At 43.7% G+C, this 26,709-nt stretch overlaps 1 protein-coding gene and 1 pseudogene across 7 annotated transcripts in view; one reads left to right on the top strand and one right to left on the bottom strand.

Annotated features, from left to right (window-relative positions):
* The window catches only part of LOC308578634 (putative G-protein coupled receptor 34), a 257,775-nt gene extending 232,365 nt beyond the window's left edge, over positions 1-25,410 (top strand). For 4 of the 6 annotated variants that reach the window (XM_081179116.1, XM_081179117.1, XM_081179120.1 and 1 more), the window contains 2 exons: positions 21,944-22,059; positions 24,356-25,410. In XM_081179116.1, coding sequence (XP_081035242.1) covers positions 24,360-25,370 — 1,011 coding nt within the window. In that variant the 5' untranslated portion in view covers positions 21,944-22,059; positions 24,356-24,359 and the 3' untranslated portion in view covers positions 25,371-25,410. Of the gene's footprint in view, positions 1-6,216; positions 6,303-19,250; positions 22,060-24,355 lie in introns of those variants that run through there. The other 2 variants (XM_081179118.1, XM_081179121.1) reach the window with 2 other exon arrangements.
* On the bottom strand, positions 4,638-6,530 carry LOC308578633 (RNA binding protein fox-1 homolog 2 pseudogene; annotated as a pseudogene). The gene has a single exon. The product of its transcript is annotated as an RNA binding protein fox-1 homolog 2 pseudogene (transcript).
* Positions 25,411-26,709: the final 1,299 nt, after the last annotated feature.

Raw genomic sequence — 26,709 nt, 5'->3', positions numbered from 1 at the left:
GGCGGGGTATAAATAAAAAATTATTATTATTATTATTATTATTATTATTATTATTATTATTATTATTACTTACCTTTATCAACGCCCACCATTCAGTTTACAATAAACCTGACCTGATGGAGAGAAACGGATGCCATTTCCTGATTCAGCAGTGCAAAAATACCCTAAATCAGTTGTAGAAATCTAGACAACATTCAAAAAGTAAAAAATTGTTGCCCAGTGTAATAATTGGAGCAGCAGGGTAGGTAGATTCGAGAGGCTCTGCCCATGTGGCCTTAATTACCGATTTTTTTGACGGGGGGAAAAATAGGAATTACAGGATTGGAATTGCCCAAAAAAGATGTTAGATTGTTTTTGTATGCTGCTACAGCGACAAGATTGCTATTAGCTAAAAATTGGAAATCTCAAGAAATACCAACAGAAGAAGAATGGCAGATGAAGATGTTGGACTTTTTGGAGCTGGCAGACCCGACTGGAAGAATCCATGACCAGAAGGAGGAGGAGTATCAGGAAGATGGGAAGAAATTCAAAGAATATTTAACCAAATATTGTAATATAAGATGTTAGAAGTTACTGGAAAGTACCAAACAGGCCTAGGACTAGAATAAGAATAAGAATGAATTGTCAAAGATCATGGACTAGATTATTAAGAAAAGAGAATAGTAAATTGAAGGAGTTAATTTTATGAGAAATATGATTTTGGAGAGCTGTTACAAAGTGACTCAATGAAATTCAGTTAGGGGGGATTTGAGAAAGTCAGTTAACAATGAAAGTTAAATTGGGTTTTAGAAGTAATATGTCTATTATTTTTGTGTGTTTTTTCTTTAGTATTGTAATGTATATTTTGTGTGTGTGTGTTATATGTTACATTTGTGATAAATGTTGAAAATTAATTTTAAAAATTGGGGGGGGGAGGAGAAGAAGCTAACCCATCAGGTGGGGAGAGCCGGTTGTGAGGGACATGGGGAACCCTTGCACCTTTTCTGCAGGGCTTGCGCGGCCCCCATCTGCATTGTTTGCAAGAGGTCAAAAGAGCACAGCGAACATGAACTGATTAATCTGGACCAGGCTTCACAGTGGTTGAAGCAAATAGTCCAGTTTCTGGTGCAAGAGAGACGAGTGATTATGGCATTGAAACTGGCTGAAGAAGAAAGAGCCAGGCATATCCGGCAGAGCTAGAGGAGGAGAAGAACAAGATCATGGACGCTTTTGAGCAGATGCGCAACTTCCTGGAGGAGCTGCAGCGCTTTTGGCTGACCGAACTGGAGGCTCTGGAGAAGGAGATGAAGAAGAAAAAGGAAATAAATATCATCAAGCTCTCGGAGGATATCGCCGGTCTCAGTGTGAGACGCACAGAAATGGAGAAGAAGTGCCACCTGCCCGCTATTGAGTTCCTGAAGGGCATCAGGACTACGGTGACTAGGTTTCAGGAGTTGAAAAGAAGGTGGACACTGCTGGGAATCTCTCCAGGCATGGAAGAGAGACTCATTGGTGGAGACTTCAATGCCCGAATGGGAACAGATGATAACTGTCTATACACTCAGTACAAGCAGTTCCTGGACCATGATAGCCAGACAGATATAGGCGTTACATGCCTCTCTAACAATTGCAGATGCAACTTTTTAGGGCTCTGCTTAGCCCTGGTCGCAAAATGGAGGGAACTGTTGATATTAAACGACATTTTTCCAAGGCAGGCGGAAGCGTTATAGATTATATTCTAATTTCAAGATTCGCGTATGGCTTTGTCATGAAGTTCCAAGTGGGCCATAAAACTGAGAGTGACCATCTCCCTCTAACTTTAGTGTTTGAAGGCCCCCCTTTTGAAAAACCAATTGCCAACCCACAATATACTCCCACGGTGAATTTGGGTATACCGGCTCCCAAAAGAATTAAATGGTCCCCTGTGCTGAATGCAGACTTAATCCTCCTCCTTCAATCAGTGGAGCTAAAGAATATACATTCTGTTATTGTTTCGACTAATTCCACAGCTGTGGTCCTAGAGCTTTTTAAGATACTTATAGAAAAGCTGAAAACACAATTATCCTCTGCGATACAGAATACAGCCACAAAGGGAGCAAGGGATCTAGCAAGCTGGTTCAACGCAGAGTGCAGACAAACAAGGAAGCATTTGAGAACTATTTATCACAAATATAGGAATACTGGGGCACTCCCTTTATTTATTGCATATATCTCCATAAGACGGAACTACAAACAACTATTAAAGAAAACAAAAACAAAAAGCCAAGCGAATTGCATGGCAAAGCCTGGTCACGGCTTCGCACGAGAAAGACCCAACTTGCTTTTGGTGTACCTTCAAGTCTCAGTCAGTTTTATTGCACATAGCCAAAGGCTGCCGCAATGTACACAGAATGATTTGACAATTAAAAGAAAATATACTGAATTGGTAAAAAAAGACTTAAAACATTTATATTATTAAAACATTACGTACTCTAAACAAAGCTATAAAAGTACCCCAATGTACAAATAAAAACATTAAACAATAAAATTCATAAGCTAAAATCATCACATGGTCACTAATGTTAAAAACAGTATCAATTAATACAGTGAGCAATTTATACTCAGAGGTTGGTGACAAAGATAGAGCATAGCCTGAGGTAGATAGATGGGATCAAATAAATTCATCTCCTTTACAGTTAATGGCTACCTTGGCTATATAATTTGCTCTAATCTTCCTAGCAGCAGTTGCAAAAAGTGCTACCCGCCAGATCACATACTTATCTGTGTCTGCAAGGAGATATAACATCATGTCAAGGGGGTTCTGGCCAGGGGACCCTGTCATTATAGGTACCAAAAATCTTTTTCTTGCATCATTATATAACGGACAGTGCAAGATATAATGCATAAGGTCCTCTACTTCAGAACATCCCCTAATGCAAACACGTTCGTTTTTTGGTATGCCTCTGTGTCTCCCATCTCTATAAGCAGAGCTTATTGTATTTAGTCGTAACTCTGTAAAAGCTTTTCGAAGCTGTGCAAAAGTAATTCATTAAAATAAGATATGTGTTCACTGACCTCTCTAAGTTTTAAATACAATGGGGTGCATGTAGATGTGCACATAGAGTTTAGATCGTTTTTAGTTGCCACTGCCCTTATGGTTCGTTTAAAAATATTTTTCTGTGAATATAAGGGGAGTTCTTTAATCTCAGTCACTGAGAGGTCATATTTGCTCATCAGTTGGGCAGCATGATGTACCCTGTTTTTAAGGGGTAATCCATTTGAGAGCTCAATCAGGCATTTTTTTGGTAGCCTAGTGTTGTCCATCTGTTGAACTCTAAACCAGTAACAGAGAATTATTTTATCTATTTGGCTCTCTATGCTCAACATGCGAGTTTCCAACTTGACCATGGCAGATTGCATGTCTTTGGGTAAACCTAAAAGAACTCTTAAAAAATAATTCTGTGGGGGTTCCAGACCGGAGACCTTTGAGGTACCCCAAACCTCTGCACCATATAAAATCTGGGCCATTGTTTTTGCTTTATACACAGATAGAGCTGGGTTGACCAGATTTCCACCTTTACAGGCAGCGAATTTCAGAATAGCTTTTGCTGATTTAAAGGCTTGCAATTTAATATTGGATAGCTGTGTATTCCAAGAGGCCGTTTCTGAATAAATCAATCCCAGATATTTAAAAGTATTTACTTGGTTTATGATGTGTTAATCCAGGTGCCAAACATGCTTTTTAGAACGCTTCCCAAATAAAATGACTTGCATCTTATCATAGTTTATAGATAAAGCATTCTTCGTGCAATATGAACTCAATTTTGCAAGCAGCCGTCTCAGGCCCACCTGGGTTCTAGATACAAGTACTAGGTCATCAGCATCGCTTCTCGGCCTTTTGGCTAAGATCAAGTGTAGCTTTTGGTGTACCATATCTGGCCTACTGGACCAGGAGTGTAACGGACTCATTTGTACTGTTGAACTCCAAGAGTGGATCTGATACTTTCAATCATTGTATTATGACAAGGAAGCTCAGTTTAACAAGCCAAGCATTCAACCAGAGGGTTCACATCACTAGCCACCTGTAACCACAGTGGAGGTAGAGAATTTTATTGCATACCTAAAGAACAACAAGGCCCCTGGGCATAGATTATAGTTTACCACCAGCTGTTCTCTCCTGCAGTATGGTGAGAATTCTCCTATCAACCTTTTTAGGCCTATTTTTGTTCATGATAGGAGGACCGCATCATCAGCATATGAAATATATTTCTGCTTGTCCCCAGACGCTGAAGATACACAAGGATTACTTTAAGTATAGTTTTGCAACAAAAAATATCGTTCCCACTGCCTCTGCTGCTTTTCTAGGTTCATTATCCAGGCCATATTCTTCTCTTCATGCATTTTTTTTGGTGGCATACTTGCAGCAAAGCTAAGTATCTTAGGGTGAAAAGAAGAAGGATCTTGGAAACTGAGTGACTGATTAGCTCAGAGTGGCACTGGTGCAAGCTCCCCCCCCCCCAATCGTTTTTCTATAACTTCAGGGTGTGCACAACATGGCCATCAGATTCCTTGTTATTGGAGATGTAACTCTCCACCATGGCTTCAAGTTCTGCAGTCGTTGTCCCACATCTGCTGCTCCTCCAGAAAAGAAAAGAGGGGAAGGACAGGAAGAGAGGAAGACCATAGCAAATGAAAGAAACTAAGGACAGCCTTGGTAGTGGACGTTAATCACTAAAGGGGGGGCCTTATATATAGAAGCAGTAAGATCATAAATGTATTTCAAGTCTTGTCCCCCTAAAACCATTAACAGACGAAGTCTTTGGGCAGTTTTGAGGAGTCTTGTCTTGAAAACTCTAAAATCTTGACACTTCTAGAATCGTCCCGAGCCCATGTTTGTCAGGTGATGTTAAAAAGGGAACATTTTGCGTTTCCAAACAGCATGCAGGTTCCAGCTGCAGCCAATCAGCACTGCCCTTTGCAGGCAGAGGGGGCTATTCCTTGTGTATCGCAGGCCTCAGGCACCAGACCCAGGTAAAATAAAACGTGTGCATGTTCCTGATTTAGTTTCATGATACTGGTTCCTAATGGTGCTCCTTAGCACTATTCATTTCTTTTTATGATTGGTAGGATAAGCTACGCATATACACACATGGAAATGCATTATGTTTACCACAGTTTTTAAAAAACCAAAACCAAAAATGCACAATCTTTGGAACAAAAGAATTAAAGGCAGAAATTTAAAGGAAAAACACATATTCAAAGAACATAGTGAGGTATAAAAAAGTATTTCTCGTTTTTCCCCCCTTTTGTTTTCCTCCTCTTCTTGCTATAGGGTTCCTCTACTAGTAAATATTGCAATAGCCAGGCCTCATGAACTGGGGGGGGGGGGCTGTCCCACTTGCAGGGGGCTCATGTCACTTCAGTAAGGGGCGAATCGGCTGTAGCCACCTCGGTATAAACTTGCCACAGCGCCAACTCCATAGCTAGCGGCAGGGGCAAGGGCGTGGTAAGGGTCTGCTGGGTACACCCTGCCATAAGCATTGCTGTAAGCCGCTGCAGTGGCTGCAGCAGCAGCGGCTGCCGTTGCGGTAGCAGGCTGTGCATATCTGTAGGCTGCATATCCGCCATAGAGGTCAGCACTGTAAAATCCATCCTGGTAAATCACACCTGGGTAAGCTGGGATGGCTGTTGGAGGTACTGCTCTCACTGTGCCATACACTGTCCGCCCTCGGCCCCTCAGATGAGCTCCCCTGAATGCGGCTGCTGTGGTGGCTGCAGTTGGGTAAGGGAAGCCTGGAACTGCATATAATTCAGGGCCATACACTGCTCCAACCACAGGGCTCAGCTTCCAACCGTTTGCATACGGTGTGACCATCTTCTTATTAGTCATCACACGGGCGGTGGCATTCTTAACCTCGATTTTACAGCCCTCTACCATGGTGCCGTGTAATTTCTCCCTGGCCCTGTCTGCATCAGCACTATTCTCAAAAGTTACGAACCCGAATCCCTTGGAGCCACGTTCATTAAAGATTATCTCTACATCAAGGATTTTGCCAAATTGCCCAAACATCTGCCTGAGATCAGGAAGGGAATGTTGGAGACATGCAGCCGCTTTGGAGTAGATTTGCTCTCGGTACTCTCGTTGCTTTGTGTCTGTGACGGCTGGCCATCCGTCTGTGCCCCTCCTTCTGTCTATATAAGAGATCCATTCAGTGTGGTGGCTGTGTTCGTGTTCTGTTCTCCGTGCGCCTGTGTACTCCCGTAGATTGTCAGATTGTGCTCGCTGGTCTGGCCTGCATAGTCCTGAGTGTGGGGTACGCCATACTCTGTGGGGATCCCATTCTGTGGAGGAGGTGGGAATGGGATTGTTGTGAATGGCTGGACCATTGTGTCAGAAGTGGCTGTTGGCTCCTGGTTACCCTGAGTGACCGTTTTCTTTTTCTCCATAAACCAAAACGGGGGGAGGGAGGCGTTAGAGAAAGGGGAAAGACCCTTCCGCCAGGTGGGGCTGTGGCAGAACCCTTTGCCTATTTGCTTTGTGCCCCGTCTCCGAATGGCGACCCAGAGGGAGCGGGGGGTTCCCTTGATCCTGGTTTTCCTCCCTCCTCTCGTGTTTCTTCCTTTCTTTTCTCTTCCTCTCTGGCTGTCTCTCCCCCGCCCGCCCTCTCCGCAGCTCCCTCATCAGCATATAAGAGCACTGAGATTGGTTTTGTGGCCAATTTAGGAGCATGGAACTCTGGAGATGTTAGGCTTTTAACCATGTCATTGATATATAGGTTAAATAAAGCTGGGGCTAAAATGCAGCCTTGCTTAACCCCCTTGGTGGCTGGTACAGGGCCTATGAGTTGGCCATTTGTGGAGGATCTTATGTACAACACAGTATCTTTATATAGGCCATTAGTCAAAAATAATAATCTTTTATATATATTGGATGTATTCAATTTGGCCCAGAGTCTTACTCATGAAATTGAATCAAAGGCAGCCTTCATACGCTGAGGCTATCTTGGCGGAGAGCTGGATTTAGGCAAGGCAGATCTACATAGATCAACTGTTTAGACAAAACAGTGATCTATGGTAGATCTGCCTTGCCTAAATCCAGCTTTCTCCTCCGCCAAGATAGCCTCAGCGTACATCCAACTGGTTAATTTGATATAGAGGTGTTTTGCATATAATTTGCTAGGTATAGGTGAAAGACTAATAGGTCAGTAACTTGCCAGGTGTGCTGGTCCCAGGGGGCGGTTACCGCGGGGCGAGGTCCAGGACCTGGGTTGAGGGTCGGCCGACAGTCCTCCACGGGCGAAGCGGGGTCCAAAGCGAGGAGCCGGGCAAGGACAGGAACTCTGGAGGAATAGGACTGGGTGCTGGCTGAAACAGCTCTTCAACGACGTTGCTCCTGCAACCTGGGACCGGGCTGACTGGCCTTTATCTTCTCTGAGGCCAGGGGCGGTCCCGGCCCCCAGGAGACCCGCCTCTCCTGGCCTTAAGGCGAGCACTCCTCCTGGGAGAAACCAGTTCCCTCCGCCTCTCTGCCCTGAGCCTCTGCAGCTCAGGAGAGGCTGGAGGGTAAATGGACCCAGGGGGAGACTCACCTTCCCCTGACAGGGCTGGGAGAGGCGCACCTGTAGGCACTGTGTCCTCAATCACCTCCGGAGCCAGAGAGGATTCACCTGGTGCCTGCTCCTGAGGACCCGGCACAGGTGCAGGCACTTCAGAATCAAGGCCCTGCCCCAGTTCAGCTGGTCCTGGAGGCGGGGACTCCTGTGCAGGCTGGGATTCCTCCGGTTCAGCCTCTGAATCGAATTCCCAGGCCATCACACCAGGTCTGATGTGGGGCCCTTTTTATAAATTGGGATGATTATCGCCTCGGCCCACCCTTCGGGAAATTGACCTGTTGAATCAATGTGGTAGAGCATTGGCCTGGTCTTCAGAAAGCTCCAGGAGGCTTCTACAGGTAGTGCTGGAAGAGATTCCTGTCTGAAACCCTGGAGAGACGCTGAAAAGTGAGTGCAAACAATCTGAGCAAGATGGTCCATGAGTAGGAAGCTTCACTGTTGAGCCCTAGACTTGGCCACTCTCTGCCCCCATCAAGCCCCAGGGTCCTCTAGGTGTGCCTTTCCTGTCCCCTGCTTTCCTGCCAGCAGTGCACAGTCCCCATTTCTTTTTCTTCCATCCTATTTTGGTCTGGCTTTTTGGAACTGCTAAATGGTCTAAATCCAAAGACTAATTAATTGAGGATTGAAGTACTTCAATTGCAGCACAGTGTTCATTTCACCAGATCCTCCTTACCACTAACTGACAAAGTTCCTGTTCCTGTTCCTTGTTGAGATAGCAATGGCAGATGTAGCTGATTCACCTGACAAGATATCCAGAGGTTGGTGGTTGATTCATTTCAAATCTAACCCAAGGAGGTGCCTGTCTTCTTCTCTATTATTGCCTGCAAGGCACTGAGGTGCAACAGCAACACTGGACTGCTGATGGTGATGACCCAATTGCCAGCAAGCACACCATGAAGAAGAGTCAAGACAACCAAATGTGGATAATATAACAACTTGAGGATCTGCAAAACTAATTAACTAGTCAGATTCAACAAATGCAACTGAACAAGCATAAATATACTGTCATCACCTCTCCCCATTGGGTGAAATAATCCTCAGACCATAATGTCATCCCCTAAGGAAATATCACCTCTCCTCTTCTTCCAGGGGAGGAGGGGTATGGCAAATTCATCCCCTCCAAAAAATGGCGGGAATGGCATTCTTCATGTGTGGAGAAACTGAGGTGTGGAGCATCTTCTTTCATTTCCCCAGAGTGAAGGCTGTTCCTGGGAGCAAATATGCCTTCTTGAGAAGCAAGACTTGCTCAAAAGATGCCCCTGGAAGCACCAAGCCCACCTCTGGCAGCTCCAGCAAAAGGGAGTGCAACAAAGCAGAGCACCACAGCTTCAAAACAACCACATGGTTGTTCAGTGGGGGATGTGCTTTGCTGACTCCAGATGCTGAAGAGATGATTCCTGTTACTGACGTGCTCCAGTTTTTTTTTTTTAAAAAAACAACCAACACACAATCTTCCACATGCTGTGAACAGGACTTGAATGCCGCTTCTGTAACAGTCTTGATCAGTAAGACGCTGGAGAGCTGCTGCCAGCCAAAATAGACATTATGGGACTTGGATGGGCAAATAGACTGAGCTGCCATAAGCCAACTTCATATGTCCCTAACGGAATTTAATGTGGTATCTGATCGCAACTTGATAGAGCATCACTCTCATCTAGCACCCTTTAGGTGTCTGCCTTGAGGAAATTTTAGCTGTCTGCATTGTGTGTTTGTTGTCATCTTCCTACACTACAAAATGCCCTCTGCTCATGGGTGCCTGATCTTTGCTTCAGAAGACAGCCCTGTTCACACCTTGTTCTTGGTTTCTGCAAGTGATCTATGTCATTGCCACACCACCCACAAATGCCCGTGTGTTTGTGGCTTTTAGACAAGTTGCAAGTATTCTGGTTTATTAACTGGTGGCTACAGCAAGTCCTTGCCTATCCTGATCTCCTTTATCTGGTGGATATAAACTGAGGCTCCCTGTGGGTACTTTTACTGGGAACATGGCACTTATCCCAACCTGGGGCTGAAACTGGGCCATATAGTCTGTTCTGCAGTAGCAAAAGTTATTTGGACTGGTACTCAGTAAGAACAACTCATTCCCAACCATGTGCCTTGTAGCTGAAAGTGAAATGTGCAAGGGACTATGTTGCTTTCATGTATGACATGGGAGAGTAGGCTGCAATTTGAAGGAGCTAAACCTGGAGCTAAATTTCCACTAGGAGGTGTCTGTGTCTTCTCTGTTAAGGTGTTCCTGTGGCCACTGCCGTTCATCTTTACCACTGGCTTTGCGATATGGTCTACACGCCAACTTCCCCTGAGCAAGAACTAGAACAGTCCAATCTGGGAACAGCAGGGTGAAACATCTCCTGCTGCGAGATGAAAGTGATGTAGAACTCTGGCAAGGTGTGATGTTGAGAATCGTCTTGGGTGCTTTCAGCCTCTTCGGTTTCCAGTGCTTTTTGTGCAGGCAGGGTGAATTTATGCAAATCCAAGAAACTGACAGCCCCAAGCAGATGCAAGGCACTGAGGTGCAACAGCAACTTTGGACCACCAATAGTGGCTTGTCTCGCAAGCTTTGTGGTGATGGTCCAATTCTTCATGTGTGGAGAGGCTGATGTGCAGAGCATATTGTTTCATTTCCCCAGAGTGAAGGCTGCCCCCAGGAGCCAAGTTGCTCTCTTGAGAAGACTTGCTCAAAAGATGCCTATGGAAGCCCCAAGTCCACTTCTGGCAGCTCTTGCAAATGGAAGTGTGACAAAGCAGAACACCACAAGATCAAAGAACCACACGGTTGTTCAGTGGTGGATGTGTTTTGCTGAATCCAGATAATGAAGAGATGGTTCCTGTCATGAATGTGCTCCAGTTTAACACACAATTCACCCAATGCTGTGAACAGGACTTGGGAGATTAGAGCATATTTCTGTGCTGCAAGTTGAAAGTCTCTTGGAGCCAAACTGGTTTGTGGCTCTGTAGGCTATAGTTTCCCATGACCTTGATGAAAATCTCTATTGTTTTGTCTTTGGAGTGTCTTTATCATTTTCAGTCATCAGCCATTGCTTCCTGTCACGTTTTCCCAGTTGAAGACTTAGTTTTATTTATTTGCAAAAATGTCTATACCTCCAACATTACTACTACTACTACTACTACTACTACTACTACTACTACTAATAAGAATAATAATAATAATAAGCAGCAGCACGTGGCTGAAGAGCATAAAGTGGACAATACAATTACATTCAGAAACAAGTACAAAACACATCTGCTGGCATCTGTCTTTCTCAGGAGACAATGGTGGAGGGGGCCTTTGGGGAGAAACTCGAACTGTTGGATAAATTGCAGCACCTGCTATGGCTGCAGAGACCAATATGAGAGAGACATGCTTTGTTGCAGTGTCTGCCATGCTCCCAGAAATGGGCTCAGCACTTCTTTGAAGCACACTTCCAAAGAGGGTGCACCACTTCCTGCAGCTGCAGCAAGTCCGAGTAGGCTGCAAGAAGACATATGGCCGAAGTCTAGCCACTGCTGCCACAGTGACGGAGGAAAGACAGCTGGCAAAGGCAAGGGGGGCGGGCGGGGGCAACTGTGGCATAAAGATTGGGCAAGTAGGGTGAGAAAGAGGACAGAGCTCAGGCAAGGTGGGTGGGATAAAGATTGTGGAGATTGGGCAGGGTGAGTTGGGGAAAGAACGTGGAGTTCAGGTGGGGTGGGTGGGAGAAGCATCACAGAGTTGGGGTGGGATGGGTAAAGGTCTTGCAGTTTGGGTGGGTCAGGTTGGGGGAAAGCGTGGGGTTTGGGCAGGGTGTGTTGGGGAAAGATCATGGAGAGCATTCCACAAATGGGGAGCCACTTCAGAAAAGGCCCTTTATTGTGTTGCCACCCTCCAGACCTCTTGAGGAGGAGACACACAAAGAATGGCCTCAGAAGCTTATTGCAGGGTCGAGGTAGATTTATATGGAAAGAGGCAGTCATTGAAGTATTGCGGCCCTGAGCCAATTAAGTCCTTACAGGTCAAAACCAGCACTTTGAATTGGGCCCAGAAGCTAATTGGCAGCCAGTGCTGTCAGGCCAGTAATATGCTCAAACTGTCTTGTCCTGGTGAGCAACCAGGCCACCGAATTCTCCACCAGCTGAAGTGTCTTCAGAGGCAGCCCTATGTATAAAGCATTGCAGTAATCTGTCTTACAGGTTACTAGAGCATAGACAACAGTAGTAAGGCTATATCTATCCAGACAGTGGTGCAGGTGGACCACAAACCAAAGGTCATGACAGCATGTTGATGAAAGGAAAGAGATGATGGCAGCTTTTGAATGATCTGGCTCTAGCAGTGTAACTATGTCAGGATTATATAAAAACAACCTAGATAGATAACAGCATTTCTATTGAATAAAAACAACAAAAATTTTAAAAAATGTATGTTAACTAGAGAAGATTCAGCATATTTAACAGCAACATTATAAAAAATGTGGTCAACCAAAACAGAAATGACAAAGCCAAGCCACATAGCTGTTACGTCATTTGTGTTGGAGCATACTGGCATATATTAACTGTTCACTGGAGAAGGAAGGGTCGCCTATCCCCCAAACAAGGTTCAGTAATGGTCTGATTTTGCTTTTGTCTAGGGAGAGAAGATAGTTGGGTGGGCTGGGTAGTGTTGAAATGTTTCTCATTTGGGAGAATTACACACTTCTTCGAGGTTGCTTTCGATCTGCTGTCGATTTCATAGTCGAAGACACACCTCTTAGAAGAAGACCCTCATTCTCTCCCCCCTGTTTCTGCTTTCTGGAAACATGGTTTACTGACCCCTACTTCTTTCTTTAATTTTTCCAGAAGCCTTTGAAATTATAGAGTAGCATGCAAGAAACTACACCAACTCCTTTTATATCTGTGGGGGATATTTTTGTGGACATCTCATTGTGCATCCTGAGCTCAGACATCAACGTCAAGGACATGATAAACGAATGGTTTCACAGCTTGTTCCCAGAGGTCTACCCATGCCTGGTGAACTCTGGCTCCATTGATCTTTCACTGGAAAGGACAGGCTTGATTTTACATTTAAAATATTAATAGATGCAAAAAAATGTACTATGAGGAAGTGTGAAGGATGAAGGCATTTTGGATCTAGAAGAGTTTGATCTGGTGTTTGGAGGGCATGGTTATCTATATTATGATAAAACCAAAGCCCACAATTATTTTTTTTTAACCATGTGATTAGGAAAGGTTGAAGAAAAATGGCAGATTAAGTTGATGGACTATGCTGAAATGGCAAAAATGGCTGGAATAATCACAAATCAGGAAGACTAAAATTTTAGTAAGGAATGGGGAAAATATATAAATTATCTTAAACACCACTGTAAATAATTAAAATTATTAGTAGAATTGGAATAACAGTTGTAGTTTAATGTTGAATTTTGGTTAGAATGGAAATTTAATAGATTTGGATTAATAGACAATATGCAGGAGGAAAAGGTTAATATAAGGACCCACAAAGGGGAAGAGCGAAGTCCAGAAGATTCTTCAGAATTCTCTTTCTATGTTGGTTGTTTGATAATTGTTCGTAAATTTCAAAATCTGAAAAAAATAAATAATATATTATTACACTGGTCAACAACAAATATGTTGTCTGTGTTTTTTCAGTTGATTTAGGACGAATCTGATGTGCTGAATCCAAAAATCACATTGGTTTTGCTCAATCAGGTCAGGTTTTTGAGCTATGGCCACATGTCGTTTTTTTACATTTTTGTTCACATGTACGCTTGTGTGGAGCATTTTAGAAGTTGGTGGGGGTAAAATGCCATGTCGAATAATTGTTTTGCTTGGAAATGATTATTTTAATGACAAGAAGTATTCAGGTCCAATAGTTCTGGGTGATTATGTCGAAAAGGGATCAGTTTGAAGTCATAAAACCTGCGTTTTTTCTCGGAAGAGAAGGACTTGGTGTATTGTGCAGATATTGCGCAGCTTCTGCTCAAGCTTGGAGTGCCACAGTGCGAACCCAAAGATTGGAGACTGTTCATCGACAGCAGCAAGTGATCACTGAAATGTGTTCTGCTACACAACGGCAACCAGTTTGCCTCTATACCCTTGGCTCACTCAAGTACACTGAAGGAGAACTATGAAGCGGTGAAGTATGTGCTGGAGAAAATTGGTTATGATCAGCATAAGTGGTTTATTTGTGTTGACCTGAAGATGGTGAACTTTTTGTTGGGACAACAGTCTGGCTTCACCAAGTACCCATGTTTTCTGTGCATGTGGGATAGTAGGGACCGTGCTCAGCATTACACGAAGAAGGACTGGCCTGTGCGGGAGGAATTGGTGCCTTGCAAAAAAAGGAATGTCATCAACGATCGTCGGTGGACAGAGACAGAATACTCTTCCCACCACTGCACATCAAGCTCGGCTTAATCAAGCAGTTCACCAAGGTTCTGGACAACGATGGTGACTGCTTCCCTTACTTGTGCCAGGCTTTTCCAGGATTGACCATGGAGAAGTTGAAAACTGGCATCTTTGACGGTCCTCAGATCCATCAGCTCATCAGAGATCCAGAGTTCGGAAACTCAATGAACGAAGTGGACCTGGAAGCGTGGAAGGCATTTGTTCTGGTAGTGAAGAACTTTCTTGGCAACAATAAGGCCAGAAACTACGCAGAACTTGTCAACAACATGCTGACTGCTTTCAGAAACCTGGGCTGCAATATGAGCGTCAAGATGCACTACCTATTTTCACATGTGGACTGGTCTCCTGAGAACCTGGGTTCAATGAGTGACGAGCAGGGGGAGAGATTCCATCAGGACATGAAAGAGATGGAGACCAGGTATCAGGGTCGCTGGGACGCAGTCATGATGGCTGACTACTGTTGGACTCTGAAGAGAGACCTCCCTGCCGCTGAGCATTCCAGGAGTTCCAAGAAATGGAAGTTCAAGCCCTGAAGTTTGAAAAATGGTGAAGCAACTTGCAATTTACGTGTACTTACCTTTATCAATGCCCACCATTCAGTTTACAGTAAACCTGACCTGATGGAGAGAAACAGATGCCATTTCCTGATTCAGCAGTGCAAAAATACCCTAAATCAGTTGTAGAAATCTAGACAACATTCAAAAAGTAAAAAATTGTTGCCCAGTGTTATTATTTTAAAAAGGAAACGTCTATACAATGTTTGGGCAAGATATAAGGACCTTTTAGAAAGAAAGACCCAGGCTGGGTATTGCCTATGGAAGCAGTGGCAGTAAAAAGGCTAAATATGGACAAAGTCTAGGGAACATACAAAGACCTCCTAGACTTTAAGTACGATTTGGTATGATTGAAAAAGAGGTAAGAAACAGGAAAAATATTTACAGACTCGTTCCAATATATGCAAGTGAGTAAGAGCTTTAGAAAAGAGAAAGAGAAAGTATTTGCTGAAGAGGGCTCAGAATTTGAAAAGATACTAATGGGAAACAACAATATATATATATATATATATATATATTTGCTTTCGTAGATTTTCACGGGTACAGGAATGCAGGTTTTGGTGTCTTCGGGTGTCTTCCCGTGTAAGAGTTGGGGTGTCTAGGCGACGTTTCGACGAGGTCTCACTCGTCATCTTCAGGCTGGTGCTTTCGGCTTCTTGTTACTGGAACAGAGCAGGATCTCAGTGTTTGAGTTCCTATAAATACTGTTGAGGGGGTGTGGTGTATAGCCTCCAACGTTCTGGGCAGAGAGGAAGTTCCCAGGTTAGTGTGCCTTTTCTTCTTTTGTTCATTAATTACTTGAGGGATATCTTGAGTGATTTCTTGAGTGATATTCTGAGTACCACTTAGGAGGGTCATTAGGTGTGGATTAGTTGCTAAAGCTTTCGTGTCTTGACCTCTTGAGCTTGTGAAGAGTTTTTCTGAGAAGATGGCTGTACTGCAAATAGTTGTGCTCTGGCTTGGCTTCGTGTATAGGGGCGAGCTGTGGTTTTGTGCCCTGTGCCAGCCAGATCTGTGTAGGGATTGCAGGGGGGTGCAGCATCCGGAGGTGCCACTATGGTTTGGCTACTGGATGGTGTCTGTAATTTATCTGTGGAGAGGGTCTGGGTTTGGGTCTGGTGTGGTTGATTGGAGATGGCGTTCTGTGTGCCTCTGGTTCTGGTGTCGGTTTTTGTGGGGAGGGCTAATTTCCAGATGTCTGGCAGGCGGGACGTGTCGTCACGCTTGTTCATGTTGTTCAACCAAGACCCCTTGTTCAACCAAGGGGTCTATGAAATACCCTGCAAAGTCTGCCCAGCCACGTACATTGGACAAACAAACAGACGAATAAATGCACGTATCGCAGAACACAAGAATGCCGTCAAAAAAGAAGAAAAAACTTCCTCTCTTTACCAACACATGAAAGAAACAGGACACGAAATTAATTTTGCAGATTCCAAATTGCTCTTTAACATGGAACACCACCACAAGAGAATAATCATGGAAGCCATCGAGATAGAGAAACACCTAATATATATATTAGGACGTCAAGGAAGGGACAGCCTACACCCCAAAATACAATTCACTATGGAAATAGAAGCCAACAACCAACTTCCCTTCCTTGACGTCCTAATCTACAAAAAACCTGATGGCTCCCTAGGACACACTATCTACCGGAAAAAAACACACACCAACCGCTACTTACATGCACAATCACACCACCACCCTGCACAAATAAACTCCGTAGCCAAGACTCTCATCTCCAGAACCAAACGCCTGGCTGACAAAGACCACTTGACAACTGAGTTACAGAATCTCTCAAATGTGTTAATCGCCAACGGATACCAGCAAAACAGGGTTACGAAGCTAATCCAAAAAGAAACACCCCCCAAAAACCAAGACACAGAAGAAAACAATGGCATGGCCCTCCTTCCTTATATCAAGGGCACTACAGATAAAATTAGCAAAATCCTCCATAAACACAATATCAAAACAGCCTTTTGCACCAACCAAAAAATAGCCAATATCCTCAGAAACCCCAAAGATAAAATCCAGCTAGAAAACCAAGGGGTCTATGAAATACCCTGCAAAGTCTGCCCAGCCACGTACATTGGACAAACAAACAGACGAATAAATGCACGTATCGCAGAACACAAGAATGCCGTCAAAAAAGAAGAAAAAACTTCCTCTCTTTACCAACACATGAAAGAAACAGGACACGAAATTAATTTTGCAGATTCCAAACTGCTCTTTAACATGGAACATCACCACAAGAGAATAATCATGGAAGCCATCGAGATAGAGAAACACCCTCACAACATGAACAAGCGTGACGACACGTCCTGCCTGCCAGACATCTGGAAATTAGCCCTCCCCACAAAAACCGACACCAGAACCAGAGGCACACAGAACGCCATCTCCAATCAACCACACCAGACCCAAACCCAGACCCTCTCCACAGATAAATTACAGACACCATCCAGTAGCCAAACCATAGTGGCACCTCCGGATGCTGCACCCCCCTGCAATCCCTACACAGATCTGGCTGGCACAGGGCACAAAACCACAGCTCGCCCCTATACACGAAGCCAAGCCAGAGCACAACTATTTGCAGTACAGCCATCCTCTCAGAAAAACTCTTCACAAGCTCAAGAGGTCAAGACACGAAAGCTTTAGCAACTAATCCACACCTAATGACCCTCCTAAGTGGTACTCAGAATATCACTCAAGAAATCACTCAAGATATCCCTCAAGTAATTAATGAACAAAAGAAGAAAAGGCACACTAACCTGGGAACTTCCTCTCTGCCCAGAACGTTGGAGGCTATACACCACACCCCCTCAACAGTATTTATAGGAACTCAAACACTGAGATCCTGCTCTGTTCCAGTAACAAGAAGCCGAAAGCACCAGCCTGAAGATGACGAGTGAGACCTCGTCGAAACGTCGCCTAGACACCCCAACTCTTACACGGGAAGACACCCGAAGACACCAAAACCTGCATATATATATATATATATATATATATATATATATATATATATATATCCTACTAGACTGGGAAAGCAAAGATGAGCTAGTCAAAGCTGTGAAGATACATTGGGTGATTGACATTGGGCATAATATTGAGCTTACCGATTAGGAGAAACTTTGGAATAAAATGATTTTTTTCCTGCTCGCTTTGCAGTAAAAGAAAATATACAAAAAATGTTGTACAGATGGTATCTGACACCATCAAAACTTGCTGAAATGAATAGAAGAGGGTCCAATCTCTGTTGGAAGTGCTCTGAGGCAGAAGGCTCCCTGATGCAAATATGGTGGCAATGTAAACACGCCAAAAGATATTGTGACATGGTATACAAGGAATTTTAAAAAATGGTTGGCTACTGCAAAAAACAGGATGCTGGACTAGATGGGCCATTGTCTTGATCTAGCAGGTGGTTCTTATGTTCCTAATGGAAACACATTCACTGCCACAGGGGTGGGAAGACTATATATAACCTCCTAAGATTATACAATAATCTTACAATTATGTGAGGAGGAGGAGGAGGAGAGGAAGAGGAAGAGGCAGAGGAAGAGGAAGGAGGAGGAGGAGGAGGAGGAGGAGGAGGAGGAGGAGGAGGAGGAGGAGGGATGCATTGTGGTGATCAGTGCAGAATTCCGTGAGTTGCCTTTCAGATTGATCTACTAATTTCTGTGCATGTAAATGGGCAAATGATTTGGTGCATTCCAATGTCTTCTTCCACAGTGACTTCAAGTTGTGTTTCCCATGAACTTCTGTTGTACATAATAGGACTTGCACACTTTTCCCTGGAAAGGGAAAGCCAAGTCCCCTTTGCTTTTCAGTTCCTGGAAATCCTTAGCTGTGGAGACAACACCTCCTTGAAGATCTTCCTGCTTGCCTTCTCCACAGGACCCTGGTAGCCCATCCTCAATGGCTGACTATTTTCACTCTGATTGGTTCCTATCAGCATAAAGGGTCAGGCATCTTATTAGTGGTAAAAAATCTCCCCTTTCCTGCTCATTAGGTGGCTTCATGATGCTGGAGACAGGGACCTTGCAGGGAACCTAGTGCAGAAATAGTCATGGGTCTTCAACCCTTGGCCCCACACCCGCATCATGTTTTACTGAGAAATCTCTGGGTGAATTGTGCTGTATTGGGAAAGGATTCTGCCGCCCAGTTGTTGAATGATCAGAAATAAAATTGCCCATTAAAACATCCTGGTTGCTACTTTCTCAGTCTCACCCATCCTTGCCTAGGTCCACACCACCTTGAACTTACCTGATTTTGGAAACTTAGAAGTATCAGCCTTGCTGAGTACTTGGATGGGAGGAGAGCCTGGAAATAATAATAATAATAATAATAATAATAATAATAATAATAATAATAATAATAATAATTTATTTATATCCCGCCCTCCCCAGCCGAAGCCGGGCTCAGAGCGGCTAACAACAGTAAAATAATACAACATTCTAAAATCATTTCATTATAAAATCATTTCAAATCAAATGAATGGCAACCATTGGGCTAGAGTTCTGTGAGGATTGCCAGAGGAGGAGGTCAGACTGTGCCTTGGCCAAAGGCCTGGTGGAATAGCTCTGTCTTGCAGGCCCCGCGGAAAGATGTCAAGTCCCACAGGGCCCTAGTCTCTTGTGACAGAGCGTTCAACCAGACCGGAGCCATAGCCAAAAAAGCCCTGGCTCTGGGTGCTTTAATGGGGGAATACTGGGTGCTTTGATGGGGGAAGGGCTGTAGCTCAGTAGCAGAGCTCCGACCTTGCATGCAGGAAGTATCACGTTGAATCCCCAAAATCTCCAAGTGGGGCTGGAAGAGGTTCCCTGCCTCCAGCCCTGGAGAGTCACCCCTAATCTGCCTAAATGAACCAATGGTTAACTTGGGATACATCAGATTCCTCTCTACAGCCTAACAATATGCAGTCAACAGCTGAAGCTATACAAAAACACACCCACTTGCTGGATGGGAGAACGGGCCAGGAGGGTACACAGCCAACCTTGCCCTGCCCTTCTGTAGACCTGCCCTTCTAACTTTTATACAAATTGAAACGTCCATATAACATATAATACCATGCAATTCAAGCAATTTAAGTTCCAGCTAATACATGGCTTAAAAACAAACACAAACCACAAACTGTGCCAAAAGTAGATTCTGACAATTATTCTGGCACTGCACCACTCACACCAATATTATATTTTAAACAATAAGCAAGAGCTCTACTTCAAACCACTGTGGGGGTCAGGGAGTTAACCTCAGCCAGCCCACATTTTACTAGCTTCTCTGCAAAAATATCATTTGTCAAAAGGCTTACTGAAATAAATATACAAGATACACTGCAGGGGGTTGGACTAAATGAGCCTTAGGGTCCCTTCCAACTCTACAATTCTATGATACTATGTCCACAGTATTCCCCTGATCCATGAAGCTTGTGGCTCATTCTTTTTGGGTGAAGACAGAGGCAAAGTAGGGGTCCAACAATTCTGCCTTCTCTCTGTCATTGAATAGCATTGAATAGCTCATTCTGTGTTTTGGCTCACCTGAACTTTCTCCCTGCAACTGTTGGCTGCTTGTGTATATTTTTCTTTCATGATTTCTCTTTTCTTCCATCCATAAGAGCCAACTCCTAGGGGCTATGGGGGCTTTGGCCCCCACAATATAATATTTGAGGGGGCTGAGCCTCCACAAAGTGGATGGGCATTCCCATTCAAATGGTGTGCAAGGTGGGTTACCTGGCCCAACAATATTTTATTCAAGTTGTCACCCCAGCTTCCATCTCTTACATTTCAGCTCATCTGGGAGCTACTTATGCAGCCACACTGGTTTCTTTAGGTGTTACATACACACCATTTCATTAAAATAATTTGTTATAGAAAATAAAGCAATGAAAGAACAAAGAAGGAGAAAAAAATGCAAAAAAAATACATGGGATTTCACTCAGTAGTTCCTTAAGCTTTTTGAAATCAGCCTTCTTAATTGCCTGCTTATAATGAAACCCAAGAGGAAATGATTCCTTCCTCCCAAGCTCCCCAGTACTTTCACTTTGTCAATCAGTTCCTCCCTGTTGGTGAGGATCCCCTTGTTGCTTCTTCCACTTTCTGGGAAATGAAATTGTTAGTGAAGCAATTGAGGAATTTGTTGGACCTTGCATTCTTGGCAGAGTTTGAGTTCCAGCAGATATTGGGGTAGCTGAAGTCTTCCATGACCACTACCTCTCTCCTTTCTGAATGTTTGGTAAGGTGCTCTAGGAAGGCATCATCCAAGTCCTCAGTCTGGCTTGGAGGTCTATAGCCAACAGTCATAGTAAGATCACTGTTGCTTCTTACTCCTACCATTTTTACCCATAGACTTTGAGTCTGCTTTCCATGATCCAGGTCATGGATCTCTTTACAAACATACACATCCTTTATATATAATGCTACTCCTACTCCTTTCCTATTTGGTCTATCCCTTTTGAATAGGTTGTACCCAGTGCTGTTTTTCTAGAAAAAGGGATGCTGGAGCTCACCATGAACTCCCTTGTTCTCTGAGAATGGCAATGGCGCCCATCTGAGAGGTGCCAGAGCTGAATTCTGGAGAGCTCCAGCTGGAGGTGGGGGGAGGCACCAGTTTCTATATTCCAGTCTTAAGTCTCATCTCACCAGGATTCAGTAATGACTATTAGGTCATATTTGCCACCCTGTATTAAGAGCTCAAGTTCCTCTTGCTTGTTTCCTGTACTCTGTGTATTAGTGTAGAGACAGCTAAAATGAACAACTAATATAAAGGTGGTTGCTAAGAGGTTGCTTTATTAAAATTACATTTTGTTTTCATTGTATCATTTCAAAAGGCCAAATGTGCTACCCTTTAAATAGCCAGTTACAATTTTTACCAAGGAAAGACTGGACTACAACCAACACAACATCCACCCTAGCAACTCCACACACACCCCTGTCCCTAAATCCCACATCAGATAGTAAGAATTCTGAAGCCTCACCGGGCTGTTTTTGAGGTCTCCCAATGGGTAGGTTGTGGGGGGGTTGGGGGTTGTTGTTTTTTTGCACTTTGTAAAAATTGAGGTTTCTCCAAGCCTCTTGTATGTGTTTGTGGCTATGTAAGCAATGAAACTTACAGCTTTTAACATTGAAAACAGAAGGAATTCTGATAATTGCATGCTCAGATGCATATGTATCTCACCCCAAGACACACATGCGGTATACAAAGCGCACAAGGAAAACACCATCACCTCTCATCCTAAGCCCAAGTGTCCACTCCCTACCCCCTCTCCATCAAATTGCTTCTGTTTCCCTTTGCTGAAAAGCAAGCAAGCAAGCACACTCTTTCACTTCTGCTCTTTCTGCGGCAGGCTCAGACACTGTTAGATGTGGGCTGATTTTTGTAGATTTGCTCTTTTTATATATATTAAAAACCCTCCCACATACCAAACCACTTCCATCTCTTTGCTGACAGTATAGCATCTTGACATTAGAGGTGAAAGAGGCAGAGACGCTACATGAAATTCTGTCACGAGCTCGTTGGACTTTTTAAAAGAGCTGGGACGAGTGAAAGAAGCCAAAGCTGCAAAGGTAGGCAAAAGTTGTTGGTTTGTTTTTAAGCCTAGAATGGTTAGTTTAAGCTATAAGCTGGAAAACCAGGCATAGGTATGTTATTTGATAACCTTCATATTACTTGGAGCTTTATGATTTCAATATGTCTGATTTCTGAAACTCTTGGGTATTTTTTCGCTTCTGTCCTGGATAGTGTTGTTTTCTTGTTTATTGTTTTTGTCTTTGTGGATTTTTGTAAATAAAAAGCAAATATTTTTGTTTTTCAGATTGTAAATAAAACTGAAAAATGAGAGATGGTATAGAAATGGGGGGGGTAGCTTTTGCTTACAAACATTAATAGTTAAGATACCCAAAGATGCTGGTATTTAAAGGAAATTGCAAAACCTTCTTCTAAGATAAAAATGTGCTTCATAATGGCATGTTTTGCTCCTACCATAGGAACACATGAAGGTGCCTTATATGAAGTCAGACAATTTTTTTCCATCTAGCTCAGAGTTGTTCAAACTAACCAGTAGTGGCTCTTCACGGTTTCAAGCAGGGGTCCCTTCCAGCCTTATCTGGAGAAGCAGGGCATTGAACCAGGGGCCTTCTGCATCCAAAGCAGATGCTGTACCACTGAGCTCTTGCCCACTCCCGTATATTGGCAGAGATATACAAATATAGAACCAATTCTGGGTTTGCTTGTCAGTTTGGAAGTTTCTGCTGGCAAATCTCTGTCCACAGACATTAGACACTCTGAAACAGTAAGTTCATCATCAGGGCCGGTTTTAGGTTTAATGAAGCCCTAAGCTACTGAAGGTAATGGGGCCCTTTATATGTCCAGCTGTCCTTTGTCAGCAACAAATTGTCGCTGTTTATTGTGTTGAATATATGCTATATGGTAATTTATGGACCTAGTAGGTACCTAAAGCCATTTCCACATAACAAAATATGTATTTTATCAAAGTAATTGTTGAACTGAAATTACAATTAAGAAGAAGTGATATTTTAGGGAGCAGGCTAGCAGGTGGGGCCCATTACTTACATCATGGGAGTCTACACAACATAAAACACTGTTGCTGTATGAAGGTTTTTATTTTATTTGTTCTTTATCTTATATTTTGGAAATGTACTCCAATTTTTTTCTTTAAATGTTTTTGGGGCCCCCAAAAGAGTGGGGCCTTAAGCTATAGCTTGTTTAGCTTATACATAAATCCGGCACTGTTCATCATTAAATAATGTGATTAAATAGTTGGGGTTCTGAGAAAGTGGTGGGAGGGCAGAGGGGCAGTGGATCCCGGGTGCATTGGGGGAGTGCATCTTGCTCCTTCTGCCCTACCAGCCCTGTGCTACAGGGCTGTGTGAAGAGGACACAACAGGAAGGGTGCATGCCTGTTGCATCCTCCTCCACATAGCGCTGCAGTATCACAAAGTGGTGCAGCGCTGGAAGGGCAGTGTGAGTGTTCCCTTTGTGCCTGCTAAGGGCTGCTGGTGCACAGGAGTGCAGCGTGGCCTCACTTGGCCCAGGTGAGCGGCAGCTTGGAGATGAGGGCTTGACACAGGCTCCATTCACCCTCCGCAGCCTGTCCCCAGGGCATGCATGCACCCACCAGCAGCTCATGCAGTGCCCCTGGTCTGAGAGGTCCCTTTTTTGTTTTTGTTTTGGTTCTGTCACTTTCCCCAGGAAGATCTGCTGTTTACTGTTGAAATGGAACAAATGTTTATTGGGTTTTCTGTGGATTGATGTTCTGATTCAGCAGTGAAATGGTGAGTTTTCCTAGGGAAAGCAATGGGACAAAGAAAACCCCTCTTGGACGCATGACTAGAAATCATGGGACAAACAGAATAAATCACAGGACAAAGTAAGTGCACATGAAACACTAGTTATGCACAGATGCATTCATTCTGTGCAACTTTGGTTCTGGTGTGTTAAAAGATAGCACTTAAAACATTTAATTGTGAATTTTAGATTTCCTTTAACTTCTTAAACAAAACACATACTGAGGTTTTGTCAAAATTTAAATGATTAGCTAAAAGTCAGGTGGACTAAAAAATGATTTAAAATAACATGACTGCACTGTCAGGTTTCTTTACAAAAATGGCATCTAGTACAGCAATCAGATATGCAATTTCCACCTATGAGATCCATCTGGTTGAGCCAAACTGGCTCAACAAACTACCGCAATGCCTTTCATTGCATAATAGGCAGATATGAATCAGCAACATGCCTGATAAGTTACCAGAGATGTTTGCAGCTAAAGCAAAGATGGACCAAGTTGTTTGTGGAATCAGCTAATCATCTGCACCTTGGTCCCACCCCCCTTTTCTTTTGCAGAACTATGAATTTCCTTTCCCCTAATGACCATCTCCCAAGGAATGATTCTAATGGATCAACTTGTGAAATCCAAGATGGCTTTCTTGCAGGGACTCTGCCTGTGATGTACTCAATCATCTCCACATTTGGTTTCTTCAGCAACATGCTGGCCCTCTGGGTGTTCCAGTTTGGCACACAGAAGACAAACTCCATCACGGTGTACATGAAGAACCTTGCCATCTCAGACCTCTTGCTTGCCCTCTGCCTGCCCTTCCGGGCTGCTTATCAAAATGAGAGTGGCCCTCCCATCCTGTGCAAAGTGGTTGGCACAGTCTTCTATATCACCATGTACATCAGCATCCTGCTCCTCAGCCTGATCTGCCTGGACCGCTACCTGAAGATCATCTGGCCCCTCCAGCAGTTCCGGATCCACAAAGTACCTCACAGCACTTCTGCCTCCAGAGTGGTATGGCTGCTCTGCATTGCCATAATGCTGCCATACTTTTTCAACAAGGGCAACAGCAACGACCCCTGCAGCCACAAATGCTTCCACTTCAAGAAGAGAGGAGCTCTGGCAGCAGTGCTCAACATGACAGCCGTGCTCCTTTTCTTCTTCCTGTTGCTGTTTTTCCTTTACTCTTACAGCAAAATCTCTCTTAAGCTCCACACAGCATCCTTAAGGAAAAGTAAGCGGATTAGCAGCAGAGCCACTCTGAAGATCTCTGTGGTCCTGCTCGTCTTCACAATATGCTTTGCCCCCTACCACGTGGTCCGAGTGCCCTACATCTTTGCCCAGGTAGGGGTCTTTTCTGCTGCAGAGAGTGTTCAGGCCCTCCACTTTGCCAATGAAGTTGTCCTTTGCATCTCAGCCCTCAACTGCTGCTTCGATCCCATTATTTTCTTTTTTCTGTCCAGAAATTTCAAGAGGGCTCTGCTGGCAGCCACCCATGAGAAACTGAAAAGAGCTCTTCAGAAGAACCCAGACATGTCAGGCAACAGAAAATCCATCACAGACTCCAGAATGCAGGAGAGCTGAGGTACAGGATGAGCGACTGGTTGTTGGGCAGTATGGAAGATATGCAGCAAATATGTACCACATTTCAAGGAAGCCAGAAGCTAGGCTAGGGAATGGACATATATGCACAATCCAAACAGGGGTGCAGAAACCTCTTCTATGTGGCTGGAATGCATCCCATTGTTCAAAGGTAGGAGTTGCATCCATTGCTCCTTCTGCTTTTGCCTATAACCCCAGCCATCTCTGGTTTGTGATTCCATGAGAGAATGCAGCCCTCAGGCTGAAAACGGCTCCTCGTCCTAAATTCAAGCAACTGAGTCCTATTACCATGCCTCTTTGTTTTCATATAGATTCAGTAATACCTTCCTTGGCTGGTGGCTTGTTTTCAATTTGTTTTAAATGTTGCCCTACAATGAAAACGTTGCATTTTTCTTTAAGACGTTGTGGTGGTGGTGGTGGTAGGATCAAAGACCCAGTGCTGAAATTGTATGCTTAGTTACAACACACTCACAGGTTCAACAGTACATTCTAGGACCAGGGGCAGTTTTAGGGTAGCACAACTGCACTGTATACTGCATTGCAAGGGGTGCCACAAAAATGCTGCAGAATAGAGTGCAAGAAGAGTTTGTCTCACACAGGGCGCCACTGAAAGTTGAGAGCCCAAAGTCCGCCACTGCCAGGATGTATACGGAAAAAGCAGCAGCTACAGGTGCTGAAGCATAAAATGGTCAGTTACACTTGCATGTATCATAGGGTGGAAGCATGACTGGGTCACACTAAAAGCTCATAGTTTGGAAACCACTTTTTATCTGTTTTCCTCAATGGTTTCCCTATGAATTTGCCTGGCCTGGAGAACTCAGGCCTTAACAGAGCAACAGTATTTATAGTTCTGCCAATGCTTTACTATTCAACTAGCCTCTCTCCCTCCCACACTGAGATTCCAGTGCCTTTTTTGTTCTCACAAACTTTTAACTTGTTTGATTTTATAGTTTTAACTGACCATTGTTTGTTTGTTTTTGTCCTGCAAACTGTTGAAAGACTATTGTAATTAAGCAGTATATGCATTGTTTAATTAAATATATAAATAAACGACTGCATAATCAGAGAAATGTATATTGATGGATCATTTACCTTACTTCTGCAATTAAACAGGCATTTCTTTCAGTTTATATATATATTATAATTGCTTCATGTGGGATTACATATTTATTATTCTTCAAAGTAACAAGGAGAAAGTTTTATTTATTTTTAAAAAAATATTTTTATTTATTTTTAACATATATATAACATATTTATTTAGTATATTAATAGCTGCACAGAGCTTCTCGACTTCCCTCCATCCCATTGTCTGGTTTTTTAA

This window comes from Podarcis bocagei (genome assembly GCF_964188305.1).
Source record: "Podarcis bocagei genome assembly, chromosome: Z".
NCBI lineage: Eukaryota > Metazoa > Chordata > Lepidosauria > Squamata > Lacertidae > Podarcis > Podarcis bocagei.
This window is presented reverse-complemented; position numbering and strand designations above follow the sequence as displayed.